Below are 12,794 nucleotides of genomic sequence, written 5' to 3'. Positions count from 1 at the left end.
TAGCCTTTCTCATGGTTTACCTGCACAGAGCAGCTTGAGTACTTGGTTTTTAATTTTTGTTTTTCTTTTTAAAGAGGAGATCTTCAATTTTAGAGCTAGTGCCTTTGTTGCAGTGGCTAACAACCACCCCACCCCTCACATTACCAAACTGGGTCCCTTCCTTAGTGGGTGCTTCTGTGAATATGGAACATAAAGTATGCAGCCAGGGGGCTGCCCTGCTCACTCTTCCCATTAAATGTATGTGTGAAAATATGTGCTGAACTCAGAGCACCCAGAAAAATGACCCTGGGAGTATATAGCCTTCAGCTCCTCGAACCCACAGCCAACTAGAAAAATCGGCAAGTTTATTGCCTTGGCGGTTGTCATCCAACTATCAGTTGGACCCATTTCTAGCCAGAAAATTTAACCCATTACGTTTTCTACTATGATGAGCCACCTGGCTATTTTTCCAAGCTGAAGAATATACGTAGTCTCATGTATTACTTCTCAAGTCTTTACACATCAAGTTCTCCGTGTGGTTAACTGTTTCATGGTGGAGAGGGGAAGGACCCTGTCCAGAGCTAGCACAGGGGAAGGACTGGAGGAGGCATGTGGAATGTGGATGGCGCTGAGGGATGGGGGCTCTGCCTGGGGACAGGATGCATCTGAGCCAGGGGAAAAGAGATGGAGCGCCCACCTGAGCTCTGGAGCTGTCACAGAGCTGCTTGACTTGGGAGACCACAGGCAGTGACCTCAGAGTACAGCCTGAGGTATCTTTTGTGACCATGATTAAAAACTTGGGATAAAAGCTATTCAAGAGAGTTTACGTGCAACTCTGGTTCAGTTGCCTGTATTTCTCCTAAAATCTGAAGATTTGGGACATTGGGCCTTCATGGCAAAGGACGGCAGATTCCCTGGTTGTAGACAGCAGAGCACACACGCCAGAGTTCAGGCACATATATTTCTGATTGGCTTCAATCATTTATGTTACTCGGAAGTGCCAAAAGCTATTTGAGTTTGCCAGGCCTGGATTTGAAGCTACTGAGCACTTAAGTAGAATATCAGATCCCTGATGGGAGACATTCAGAAGCCCTGGGTGAGGGGAAGACAGCTGTGCACATCAGGAACTTTAAACAACCCTGAGAAGCAGCGTTTAGTGTATGCCAGGCCTTGGCTAAAGCATTTTACATGGATTAACTCCTTCAACCTTCATAAACCCATTTTACAAACGAGAAAACTGAAGCAACCAAGAGGTTAAGTACAGGTTATCCTGTACTTAGGTTGCATTTTATTTAAAATATGCTGCACCCAAGACCATTCATAATTCAAAATAAATCCTTACAAAGACTGACTGGTATTTCTGCCCAGCAGTTAAAAGGGTCTAGCATTTGGCATTGGACCAAAATACTGGTTTTAAAGGTCACTCTACCAGGTAGCTTTGAAGTCATGCTATTCTTGACAAATTTTTAAAAACGGATTCACATCTATTGCAGATTTTACAAGGAAAATGAGTTGATTAATATTTTAATTTGTTAAGTTAAAATTTACGTCAAAGGCCACTTTACAGCTTGTTTAAGATCAAGTCATACTAGTGAATCTGACTCCAAAGTCATGAGCAATGTGAAATACATTTCTATAAAAGTCTAGGCCATTGATTGTTAGGGAAGTGGTGAGTCTCACTGGAGGCTGAACAGGGCACATGCACCCTCTTCCGACCTGTGGGTCTAAAATGATCATCGTGGCTGAGTGGACAGTGGGGGTTGCTGATGGCACTTTTTGGAAATGGTTTATATGTGTGACCAAGCTAGGGCTGGTGTCAGTCAAGAGCATTCTGTGTAGGCATTGGAATGGAAATCTTTGACTTTTCATTTTTCAACCTTACGTTTGGGATTGATGAGATACACTTTTTTTATGAAGGCAGCTCAGTGATATCTCCAGCAGAACCACTGTTTTCATTTCTACCTGTGGCATTCAGGGAACAGGTTTTGCTACCTGGATTTGGCTATTAAAATTCTATGTATCCGGGATGCCTGGGTGGCTCAGTGGTTGAGTGTCTGCCTGTGGCTCAGGATGTAGTCCCAGAGTCTGGGGATCGAGTCCTGCATGGCGCTCCCCACAGGGAGCCTGCTTCTCCCTTTCCCTGTGTCTCTGCCTCTCTCTGTGTGTCTCTCATGAATAAATAAAGCCTTAAAATTTTTTTCTATGTATTTGTGTGCATCTTCAAAGAATTCATATACAGTTCCTGCCTGAACGTGGCCACCGAGATGTCTAGAGCACATATGTCTGGTCTGGAGCCAGCCTGGGAGGGGTTCAGTCAGTACATTTCCCTTAGCTGCAGAGCTCTGGAAATGCCTCCTTCAGCGGTGGTGGGGAGTGTTGCGGGGGCAGGGTGGGGTCGGAGGAAGAAATGGTGAACACATAGGGGGACACGTGGATTTATTTGCACACCCAAGAATATAGGGCTATATTGTATGTCCTGTTGTGGGCCACACGAATATGTTATTAAACCTCTATAAATTTCAAATATGAATCCAGTCAGGAGGTTTTGGCAAATAGAAAGTCTACAATGAGTCATCCTCCTGGTCAATGTCAGTGTTATTGCTTGACATGTTGGTCACATGGTCATGGAAGTACCCTGGGCCTCTTCTTACTGTTTTGAAGCATTCTCTGCCTTTATACATTATAAATCCCTTCCCAGGCTTGATGAGGTTTAGATAGCAATGTAGTTTGAACCTACTGGTTTCCGGGGTTTGTTTCTGTCCCGTGCAGAGATTGGCACAGAAGTGTGTGACTGGTCGTTGACATGAGCCCTGCTTCTCAGCACATCCTTATTAGCCTCTTGGTTCTAGACTCTGTCGGAGACCAACAAATAGTTGGGAATGTGCCCAAGCCAAGACCTATCTCCTATGGCTTTTGTCCAGAAAACACTGATAAAATTGGCCTATGTAGTTTTGACAGGCCCACTGAGGCCCACAATAATTTCCTTCCATTGTTTCGAACTTGATGCTGTGGCTTCAGAAACCAGGAGAGAGGGTGAAGATTCACTCGGGCCAGAAACGTTCTCTCTGTTCCCCTTCCTTAAGCAATCAGACACTTTGCTGACACTTAGAAGTTGTGTCAAAATCAGTCCCTGGGATGTGCTAGCTCTTTTTCTGTATGTGTGCTTTATAGAAGCAGCAGTTCATAAAAGAGGTACTATTGTGAGTTTGTATCTGCTTTTTCTGTATTTATTATAAACTGAATTCTGAGGCAGATAAGTGCTTTCATAATGCCCTGAAGAACCCTGTTGCTCCTACTGGGGTTGCTGCTTAGCTAGAGTCTTAGACCTTCGGAGGCCCTCCAACCTAAGCTCCTCCTTCTAGAAAAGAAACTAAGCCTGGGATCACACAATTAGTTGCTGAGTGAACCACATGGCAGACATCCAGACCACTGACCTTTTCTGTAAAGTAGGGCTGTTTAAGAATATAAGATTATATAGCATTGATGGAGTGCTGCTTCTTTTCAGGGCTTCACAGTGGGGAGAGGCTGAGATGGTAGGGAATCTAGCCTATAGTTGTTTGTGGCTTAAGTGACTTTCATTATTGGCTCAGTGGTGGCTCTTATAATCCTAAGAGCTGCTTCCAGGGATGAGTAATTCCCTAGTCATTATAGGTGACTTCATTTATCTCTTCTTCCCAGCCAAGCCCATCATTTCTGCCTGCTACCAATCAGCTTTCTCCGAACCATCTTTTGCTTGGTGGTACCATCATTTGTTAAATCTTGATTGCAGTGGCCTCAAAATTCCACTTTCTGAACGAGGTTAAGGCTAACAGGCTAACTTCGGCTCCAAGATATGACCTTGCATTGACATTTTAGATGTTCGAAGGCAGGATATGGGGATTGATAGCAGCATGAGGGATATGGTGATTTAAGCATTAAGATAATTGTAAAGCCAAGTTACTCTTCAGCCTTATTGTTCTAGTATGCAGTGTGTGTGTGAAGCCTTTAAAGCTACATGCTTTGTTCATGTCTTCATGCTACTGCCGAGAGTGATTTGGCACCCACAGCATTGAAGCTGATTCATTGAGCCTCTAGTGTATTAGCTTGGGCCTCTACCTGACAGATCGTTTTACCAGTGGAATGTTACTGCCTGTTTGTGAGGGAAAATACCAACTACATACATGTTTAAAGATAGGTTTTTTTAAATGATGGAAATCTTGGGGCAGCTGGGTGGCTCAGTCAGTTAAGCATCTGACTCTTGCTTTTGGCTCAGGTCATCATCTCAGGGTTCTGGGATCAAGCCCCCTGGTCGGGCTCTGTGCTCAGCAGGGGAGTCTGCTTGAGATTTTCTCTCTCTGCTCCTTCCCCCACATATGCTCTCTCTTTCTCTAAAATAAATAAATCCTTAAAATAAAATGATAGAAATCTTTATTGATCTAGGTAGAATGTAAACTTACTCTTTAGAGGACAGAGCCATTTGCTAATTTGTTCACTTGTCAAATTTTTTTTTTTTTTTAATTTTTATTTGATAGTCACAGAGAGAGAGAGAGAGAGAGGCAGAGACACAGGCAGAGGGAGAAGCAGGCTCCATGCACCGGGAGCCCGACGTGGGATTTGATCCCGGGTCTCCAGGATCGCGCCCTGGGCCAAAGGCAGGCGCCAAACCGCTGCGCCACCCAGGGATCCCTCACTTGTCAAATTTTAAACAGGCACCTTTCCATGTGTCAGGCACTGTTCTAGTCACTAAGAATGCAGTAGCCAACAAATAGGAAAAATATCCCTTTCCTCATCTTATGTTGACAATTCCAGTATCTTCCCTGCATATGTCTCATCCCTGTGAAAATATTTTAGGAACAAGGCAGTGTCCTGTGAAGAGAACCAGCTTTTGTACTTTGCCCATTGTTTTCTACACCTTGCTGTCATTTTCCCATGGAACATTTAGAGGTTGGTATCCACTTAATAGTAATTCTCTAATAGTAATTTTCAGTAGGATGTGTTTGTTTGGCTTTCTACTTTGTTCCTCCACCTGGCTGATATAAGTAGTGTTTGGGCAAAGGAAGAGAACTTCAGGTTACCACCTGATGTGATAGGTGCCAGTAGGAAAGAAGATGAGCATAGAGAAACATACTAAGATGTGTCTGTGGCTTCTTCTATGAATTGGACCTGATTGTGCTGCTGGTGCCAACAAATTGGGGCACAGCTTCCTTCCGAAGGGGCACAGACCCTTCCCTCTTCTTTCAATCCCTAAGCATTGTATTGAGCAAGCCTGATCTTTTCCTCATTTGTGATTGGTTCCTGTCTCTTTGTCAATGCAAGGGTCTTTAGTCATTGTTCTGAGACAGTGGGTGATTTGGTGCTTTGAGAACACATATTATACCAGGCATAAGCCCAAAAAGCCATTACCTAGTGATTCTGATTTTGTGGGTCCAGGGTGGGAACCCAGAACCTGATTTTTCAAAGAGGAGGTTTGGAGATAAGCAGGGCATCCTCATGATGAGGTAGCTGGGTTACTGTCTACAATGTTCTAGAACTGTGGGAATATTGCTGAACCACTTTCTATTTGGGCTGAACCATAAGGTATGACTTTGCTGTTAATCTTCTATGACGAAGCATCTTGATTTATGTACTGTCCATGCAATTAAGAAGCCTGCGGCCGCCTGTAAATGTCACACAACACCCAAAAGACTGTGTTACTCAGCTGTTCCCCAGTGGGAGAAGATGGTCTCAGCTTTGTTAACCAGCTTTCTTGGCATTTCTCCATAGGCAATGGTGGCTTGCTACCCAGGAAATGGGACAGGTTATGTTCGACACGTGGACAACCCCAACGGCGATGGCCGCTGCATCACCTGCATCTACTATCTGAACAAGAATTGGGATGCCAAGGTACTCTAGAATAAAGGGAGTAGAGCGTGGGTCTAGAAACTCTAGGGAAAGAATTCAGATAATTTAGAGGAGCGTTTGGGATTCATAATTCCCATGGATGAAACTTTTCTAAGTCACCATTTCCTTTTTGTCTCCTGCTGTGATGTTAATACTTAAGTTGACCAGATGAAATAATGAATGCGAAATTAATCTGGTATGTGTGTGGGGGGAAATGGTGGTAGGGAGTATCATTACTCGGTTTGGGAAAAGTGGTTGATAAAGAGAAGGTAATTTATTATTTTAGGAATAGGGATCAGTTTTTTTGGGGGGGTCTAATCCAGAGCTGATATGACTTTCAGTGCACAGTAAGATATATACTTCACCCTTCCCGCAGCAACGTTGAGACAATTCCACAAAAATAGAACTAACTGTAAGATATAAAACCAGCCCAAGCGAGGTTTCCCACACAGTCCTCTCGGGGTGATATGTCTCATTGGTGGCCGCTTGCCATGGCTCACCATGGTTTGTGAATGTCAAAGGCTCTCTGGCTTATTTTTGTATTTTTGAACATATAGATAGATAGAGATATGAAGTCTGGTTCCATGCTGACAGACATTTTGTCTGGAATTTATATGCTCTCTGAAACTTAAGGATGATTTAGGAGTCTGAGAAGTCAGAGAATTTTTCAAGCTCATGTGGCTTTTGAACCTTCTGCATCTCCATTTCCTGTTCATTAGGGGTGGGGGGAGATACTGGTCGTCTTAAAAACACAAGGATATTTTATCTGGTGTCCGAAAAACAAAACCTGGGAAACCAGTGAGTCAAATGTCTCTTCTCCCTATTTGGTAACGTGACTGGAATATGTCCCTTAGTTATCTCTTAAAATCTTGAAAGGTAGTGTTACAAGCTAGAGAGTAAAGTTATCGGGTCAGTGATAATAAATCATGAAGTATGAAATCATTCAACAAATATTTGAGTGCCTGTTAATGGTAGGCATTATGCTGTATGGAAACACTGGTGCGTGAGGCCCAAATTCTACCTTGATATGGCTATCTCAGCAGGAGATTTGGGTGTACAAATTTTTAAAAAGTAATCCAAGGAATAGAGTGATGCATGTAATGAAAAGTGTGGGTAAGGTGGTCTGAGTTCAGAAAAAAGAGCATGTGTAACTTCCAGTGATGAGATCACATAGGAGCTGGAGGAGTTCAAAAGAAAGCTGTAAATTCTGATTGAAGGGGATGTTATATGTGATGACTATCCTAGGATGTTCTTAATATTAGATGGAGCCATATGAAATTGCTGGTGGGTTTTTGTAGGTTAAAAACAGTCAAGTCTTGACGCTTTTGTGTGATTGGATCTAATAGCACTGCATTTTGTATCCGCGAGTTTTATGACTTGGGGTAAAGTGGATGAGGAGAGATGACCAGCTAAGTTTGAAATAAAATGTAGTACAATAGTACAAGGTATAAGGTTAAAGAGAATTTTAGGAGTGATACATATCGGGACTGGAGTTTGGAAGATGGCATTATTTATAGACGAGGCTGAAATAGCATTGTTAGTTAATTATGTGTGAGGCTAGTAAATAATCCATCTTCTTTGTGGCCCTCAGCTACACGGTGGGGTCCTGCGGATATTTCCAGAAGGGAAGTCTTTCATAGCAGATGTGGAACCCATTTTTGACAGACTCTTGTTCTTCTGGTCAGACCGTAGGAATCCACACGAAGTCCAGCCTTCCTATGCAACCAGGTAATAATAGCCAGGGCCATGACTCTTCCTGAGAAGCTTTTTGTACAAAACCCAGCTCCTGGAGAAGTCCCTAAGCTCATGTCCTGTGCATATGAGGGACCAGCCACACCCTAAAGCTGATAGCAAACCTGTTTGGAGGCAGTAACACTTTAAAGGGGCAACTAAGCAACTAGATTCTTTAGTCAATTGGAACTATTGCCACTAACATCAATTGGGACTATTAACAAATTGTTTACCATTAGGTTAACACAGTGGATTCCTGATTTCTTTTTTTTTTTAAGACTTTATTCATTTATGAGACACACACACACACACACACACACACACAGAGGGAGAAGCAGGCTCCCTGGCTCCCGGGTCTCCAGGATCAAGGCCCTGGGCTGAAGGCGGCACTAAACCGCTGGGCCACCGGGGCTGCCTGGATTCCAGATTTCCCACAGAGTTTTCCCCTCCTTCCTTTGCCACTCCTCCCTGAAACAAATCTAAGGTTGAAGTATCCCTAGAGAATGTTGGCTATCACATATCAGGAATTCTGATGGTTAACTCTGGATGAATTTTTACAAGAGGCCTATTGCAAACAGAGAAAGAACCTTGAGAAAAGAAAAAGGAATTTGTTCTGACTTCTTTTCCTTTTTACCCTTTCCTTCTCTTAAAGTTGGTTTGGGCCCTCTGTACCCATCATGTCCCAGTAATGGGGTTTCTAAAAGCCCCTTCTTGAGATCAAGCATGAGATTTTTCAGAGGAACTGAATATTGAACTTGTATTGTTTAGTGTTAGTCTGAAAACTCTGGATATAATATTAGTTTTGGGATATGCCTCTCACTACCTTTGTTTTATGGCCGGAGCTGTAAACCAGGTGGTGGCCAAGTGCTGTGGGGGTGCAGCTTGAACTGCAACTGAATTGCATTTGGGGGCTGGGGGAGAGAACTTCGGTGGGATAATGACTGAACTTTAACAAGCCTAATTAAATTAGAATCACATGTGTAAAGTATTTAAGCTTTCTAGGCGTTCCCCTCCAGAAATCACAGACCTGAGCCCCACACGGAGTTGCATATTGAATGTCAAATGGGAATGTGCCCTAGGTGAGCAGCAGGTAACTAATTCTACTACCAAAGCCTGGTGGTGGCTTGTTTAATAGGGTATGATAATTGACCCCTGTCAATTGTTGCAGAATTCCCTCGGTCTTCCCCAATCTCTTGATGACCCAAGTCACAGGAGAAACATTAGCAGATGTTGATGGGCAGCTCTTGAAAAAAAATCAAGTGCTGTAGAAATTCCAGTAGCTAATAATAATTATAAAATGAAACTTTTTGAAAACTCACACATGAAATGATTCCTATTACAGTCTATCCCATAGATGGTATAAAGCAAATTAGTGGAAACACAGTAGAAAGCTTGAGGGCATCATTATTCTGTTGCATCGTTGTGTTAGTATCCAAAACTAAAGAAGCAAGCCAAGAGCTTAAAGTGTCCTGTTCTTTAAATAAGTCATTCTTTAGAACTTTACTCGTGTCACCTCCTCTTCTCTCTGTTCTCCCCAACAGCTTGGGTCTCTCAGTCGTTAGCAGAATGGCTCCCTTCTCGTCCTTCCTCTGTAGATCATGTCGACCTGTTACATTATTTGTTAAATTGCCTGTCTCCCCTGTCAGAGCCTGAGCTCCTTGAGAAAGAGGCAGATTTATTCACAAGATCATTTGAATTCCCATTGCTCAGGATAATGCCTGGTGCATACTTGGAATTCCTTACATGTTTCATTACATTTAAATAGAATTGCAACCAGAGAAGTTTATTTTAAATTAAAATTGGGACAGACTTCTAATAATAGGGAAAACTTTCAATGTTGGCTTTACAAATGACTCTGATGTGAGACTTAAATATTTTTTGTTTCTTGGTGGTATTTTTAAATCTCTTGTCTTATATCTGCTTATCTTTCACAGATACGCCATGACTGTTTGGTACTTTGATGCTGAAGAGAGAGCAGAAGCCAAAAAGAAATTCAGGAATTTAACTAGTATGTGTTTGAGAATTTTCTGTGACTTTTAATCTAGTCAGCCTGTGACTTTTATGTAACATTTGTGTATGTATTCTAATACATACTTGACCCTTGAACAACAACAGTGGGGGGTGGGGTTTGGGGTGCTGACCCCAGACACTCCCTCCCCGGCACCCCGCTGCAGAGATCTGCATATACATGTTGACTCTCCAAAACTTAACTACTAATTGCTTACTGTTGACAGGAAGCCTTAAATATAAACCGTTAACACATATTTTGTATGGTCTATGTATTATATACTGTACTACAATAAAGTCAGCTAGAGAAAAGAGAATGCTCTTAAGAAAATCATTAGGGAGAGAAAATACATTGACAGTACTGCTCTGTATTTATGGAAAAAAACTCGAGCGGAAGTAGACCCGTGCAACTCAAACCCATATTGTTCAAGGGTCGGCTGTACTCTGCGCAGTCTCAGCTGTGGCTTACCTTCATTTGTAATGACATCTTGAGGGGCTGAATCCTGAAACCCTGGCCTTATCTCTGCTGGAAAAATCAGAAAAAAAAATGCAAAGGACCTCCTTTGTGAATGTCCACGTATTTTGTGACCATACATAGTTAACTTTTTGTCATTAATGTTCACTCATCAAACGTAACAAAAGGTTTGGCCCATGATTTTGGCACATTTCATAGGGGATACATTGGAGGCCAGTTATAACGGTTAATTAATTATATTGATGTGGCAGTATGACTCTCTCTACAAACACTGGGCTCACATAATACAAACCGAATATGACTTTGCACGGTTCCTGTCCCCTCCAGCCTTAATACCATTCCTGTCCTGCCTCCAGCTGTAAGGCAGCATTTCCCAAAATATGTTGTATTGAAACACTCATCCTGCTTGTTTGTGGTCTTGCTAGGGGGGGTTGTGAAAGGTAAGCTTCTGGCCCACTGAATATGGGAAATGTTACTTACTGTATCCTTCTCTTGAACAGTCACAGTGGCCATTGGCATAGTAATCAAGAAAAGTTCATCCAAGATTGAAATAAAGATGTACGTAATGTTACCTAACCTGTGACCCGTTTGGACCATACTCCCATCAAAACCCAAAGAAAACACATTGTGCTAAGTCCTGTCAAGGGGCACCATGCTCACCTTTATGTTATAAGATAGGAAGTATTCACTGGGGGCTTTTTTGATGCCATTTGTGGCATTAAACTCATCAGACCTGGCTCCTTACCCTCTTTCTTTTCTGCCCCCAACCCAGGGAAAACGGAATCTGCCCTCACCGAGGATTGACCGTGCTCTGAAATCCGCTGACCTCGTTCGTTTTAGTCATGGCTCCTGAGATCTCTTTAAGAGTTGAGATCCAAAGAAGGCCTCTTCAGTGACTCGGTGACAAGAAGCCCCTCCGACTGCTTGCATCATTCACATCCCTGTCTTGCGTATGGTACTTTGTGTTTTCTTGCCAAGACTGCATCCACCTTCAGACACTCTCTTTGCCAGATGAACTCATTTTGCTAACTCCAGAAATACCTGCAGATGACCCAGCGGGCCAGCGGTTTAACTGATAGATTTGATAATACTGGCTACCAAAACAAGATCCTGGAAGCATGGGCAAGGGAATGAATCTTACTTGCACTTTATGTACACTTCCTGATTTGAAAGGAGGAGGTTTGCAAAGAAAAACAAAATGGTGACAGATGCCACAGAGAGGCATCCGTGAAACCTTAACTGCAGGAAACAGAAATTTGTGTCATCTGCACAATTTCCAGATGTTCTTAATCCAGGGCTTTTGGGGTTTCTGGAGAATCATCACAACCTAATGACATTATTACTCTAGAAAGGGCTGCTGTCATAGTCATCAGTTTATAAGTATCCTGTGGGTGGACACTCTTTTTTTTTTTTTTCCCCCTGGTCCTGAAACCTAGACTTTCTGCCTCTCCTCCATTTTACTGAAAATAGGACTTTCTGGTCAGAGATGATACACCATCTATTTTTTACTTTCACTTCTAACTTAGAGAACCTAATTCCCCAGAGGCAAAAACTAGACCTTAATTGTTTGGATTACTTTGTTGAAATGGAATTTGAATTTCAGTCAAAGGGGGGAAAAGAACCTACCTGGTTGGTAGTTCAGAAGCAACCACGTCTGGTAATGGTATCAAAAGGCCAATACCCGACAAGCCTGTGTGCATCTTGGACAGTCTGCGAATGGCAGTGGGGTTGGAAATGTAGGCATTCCCATGTTTCAGTGTTCCTTTTTTAATGTGCTCACCCTTCTTTAACAGAATAAGAAAATAACAAAAAATGAGGTGTTGTATTTTAAAAAGGAAATGGAGATGAATCAAGAGAATCCCGTGAGACTATTTGAGTATGTCTACACGTTTCTGTTCCTAGGAGCCTTTCCTCAACGGAATTGACTCTCGGACCCACTGTGTCTGGCAGAATGTCCAGAATCCTGGAATTCACTAGGAATGTGGGAGGTCCTGCTAATGCAGCAAACTCAAGAACTCTGGATTGTACACCTGTTTTAGGAGAGTTAGTCTTTCTGGTTTTCAGTTCCATTTTCATATCTTTAAATCCCTTTAGTTTCTTGCATACAAATGCCATAAACAGTAAAGAGCCAGAAATATATTCTTTCGTCATTTATAGATAATATACACTTTCCAAGAAAGAAACTTATTTTTTTTTTCCCATTTCTGGTTTTGGAAAATTTCCAGATAAGACTTGTCTTCATTCTCACAACTGCTCTATTTTTTTTTTCATAGTAATTATCACCTTCTAACCTCCTATGTAATTTACTTATTTATTACGTATCTTGTCTTGTATCCTTCCTCTAGAGTGTAAGCACAATGAAGACAGGGATTTTTGTATGTTTTTCATCAATGGAATGTATTCGCAGCACCTAAAATAGTGCTTGGCACATTAAGGGCTCAGTAAATACTTGTTGAATAAACTTGCTCTCCTACCTCGGCGCTTTCATGGTTTGATTCATTTCCTGCATCTTTAGCAAAAAGGGCAAGCTAGAATTTTTTTATACACGTCTTTCTCTCATCAACTTACAGATTGAGGCTAAGAGTTTTAGAATGCTTTGGTCACCGTGTCATTCCATATCTGTTTACCTATTGGAATAGGTCTCTGACCACTATGAATCTGAAAGCTGAACAAAGAAAAAAATTCTGCCCATGAGTAGCTTGGGACTATAGGAGTAACAAAAGAATAACTGCAGACAGGACAG

General features: G+C 42.2%; 1 protein-coding gene across 1 annotated transcript in view; it reads left to right on the top strand.

The window, feature by feature from the left end:
* EGLN3 (egl-9 family hypoxia inducible factor 3) overlaps positions 1–12,524 on the top strand; it is a 28,074-nt gene extending 15,550 nt beyond the window's left edge. The window contains exons 2-5 of the mRNA XM_072838227.1: positions 5,722–5,841; positions 7,430–7,566; positions 9,504–9,577; positions 10,824–12,524. Of these exons, the coding sequence (XP_072694328.1) occupies positions 5,722–5,841; positions 7,430–7,566; positions 9,504–9,577; positions 10,824–10,855 (363 nt within the window). The 3' untranslated portion in view covers positions 10,856–12,524. The remainder of the gene's footprint in view (positions 1–5,721; positions 5,842–7,429; positions 7,567–9,503; positions 9,578–10,823) is intronic.
* The last annotated feature ends 270 nt before the right edge of the window (positions 12,525–12,794 follow it).

Source organism: Canis lupus, chromosome 9, assembly GCF_048164855.1.
Source record: "Canis lupus baileyi chromosome 9, mCanLup2.hap1, whole genome shotgun sequence".
Lineage (NCBI taxonomy): Eukaryota > Metazoa > Chordata > Mammalia > Carnivora > Canidae > Canis > Canis lupus.
This window is presented reverse-complemented; position numbering and strand designations above follow the sequence as displayed.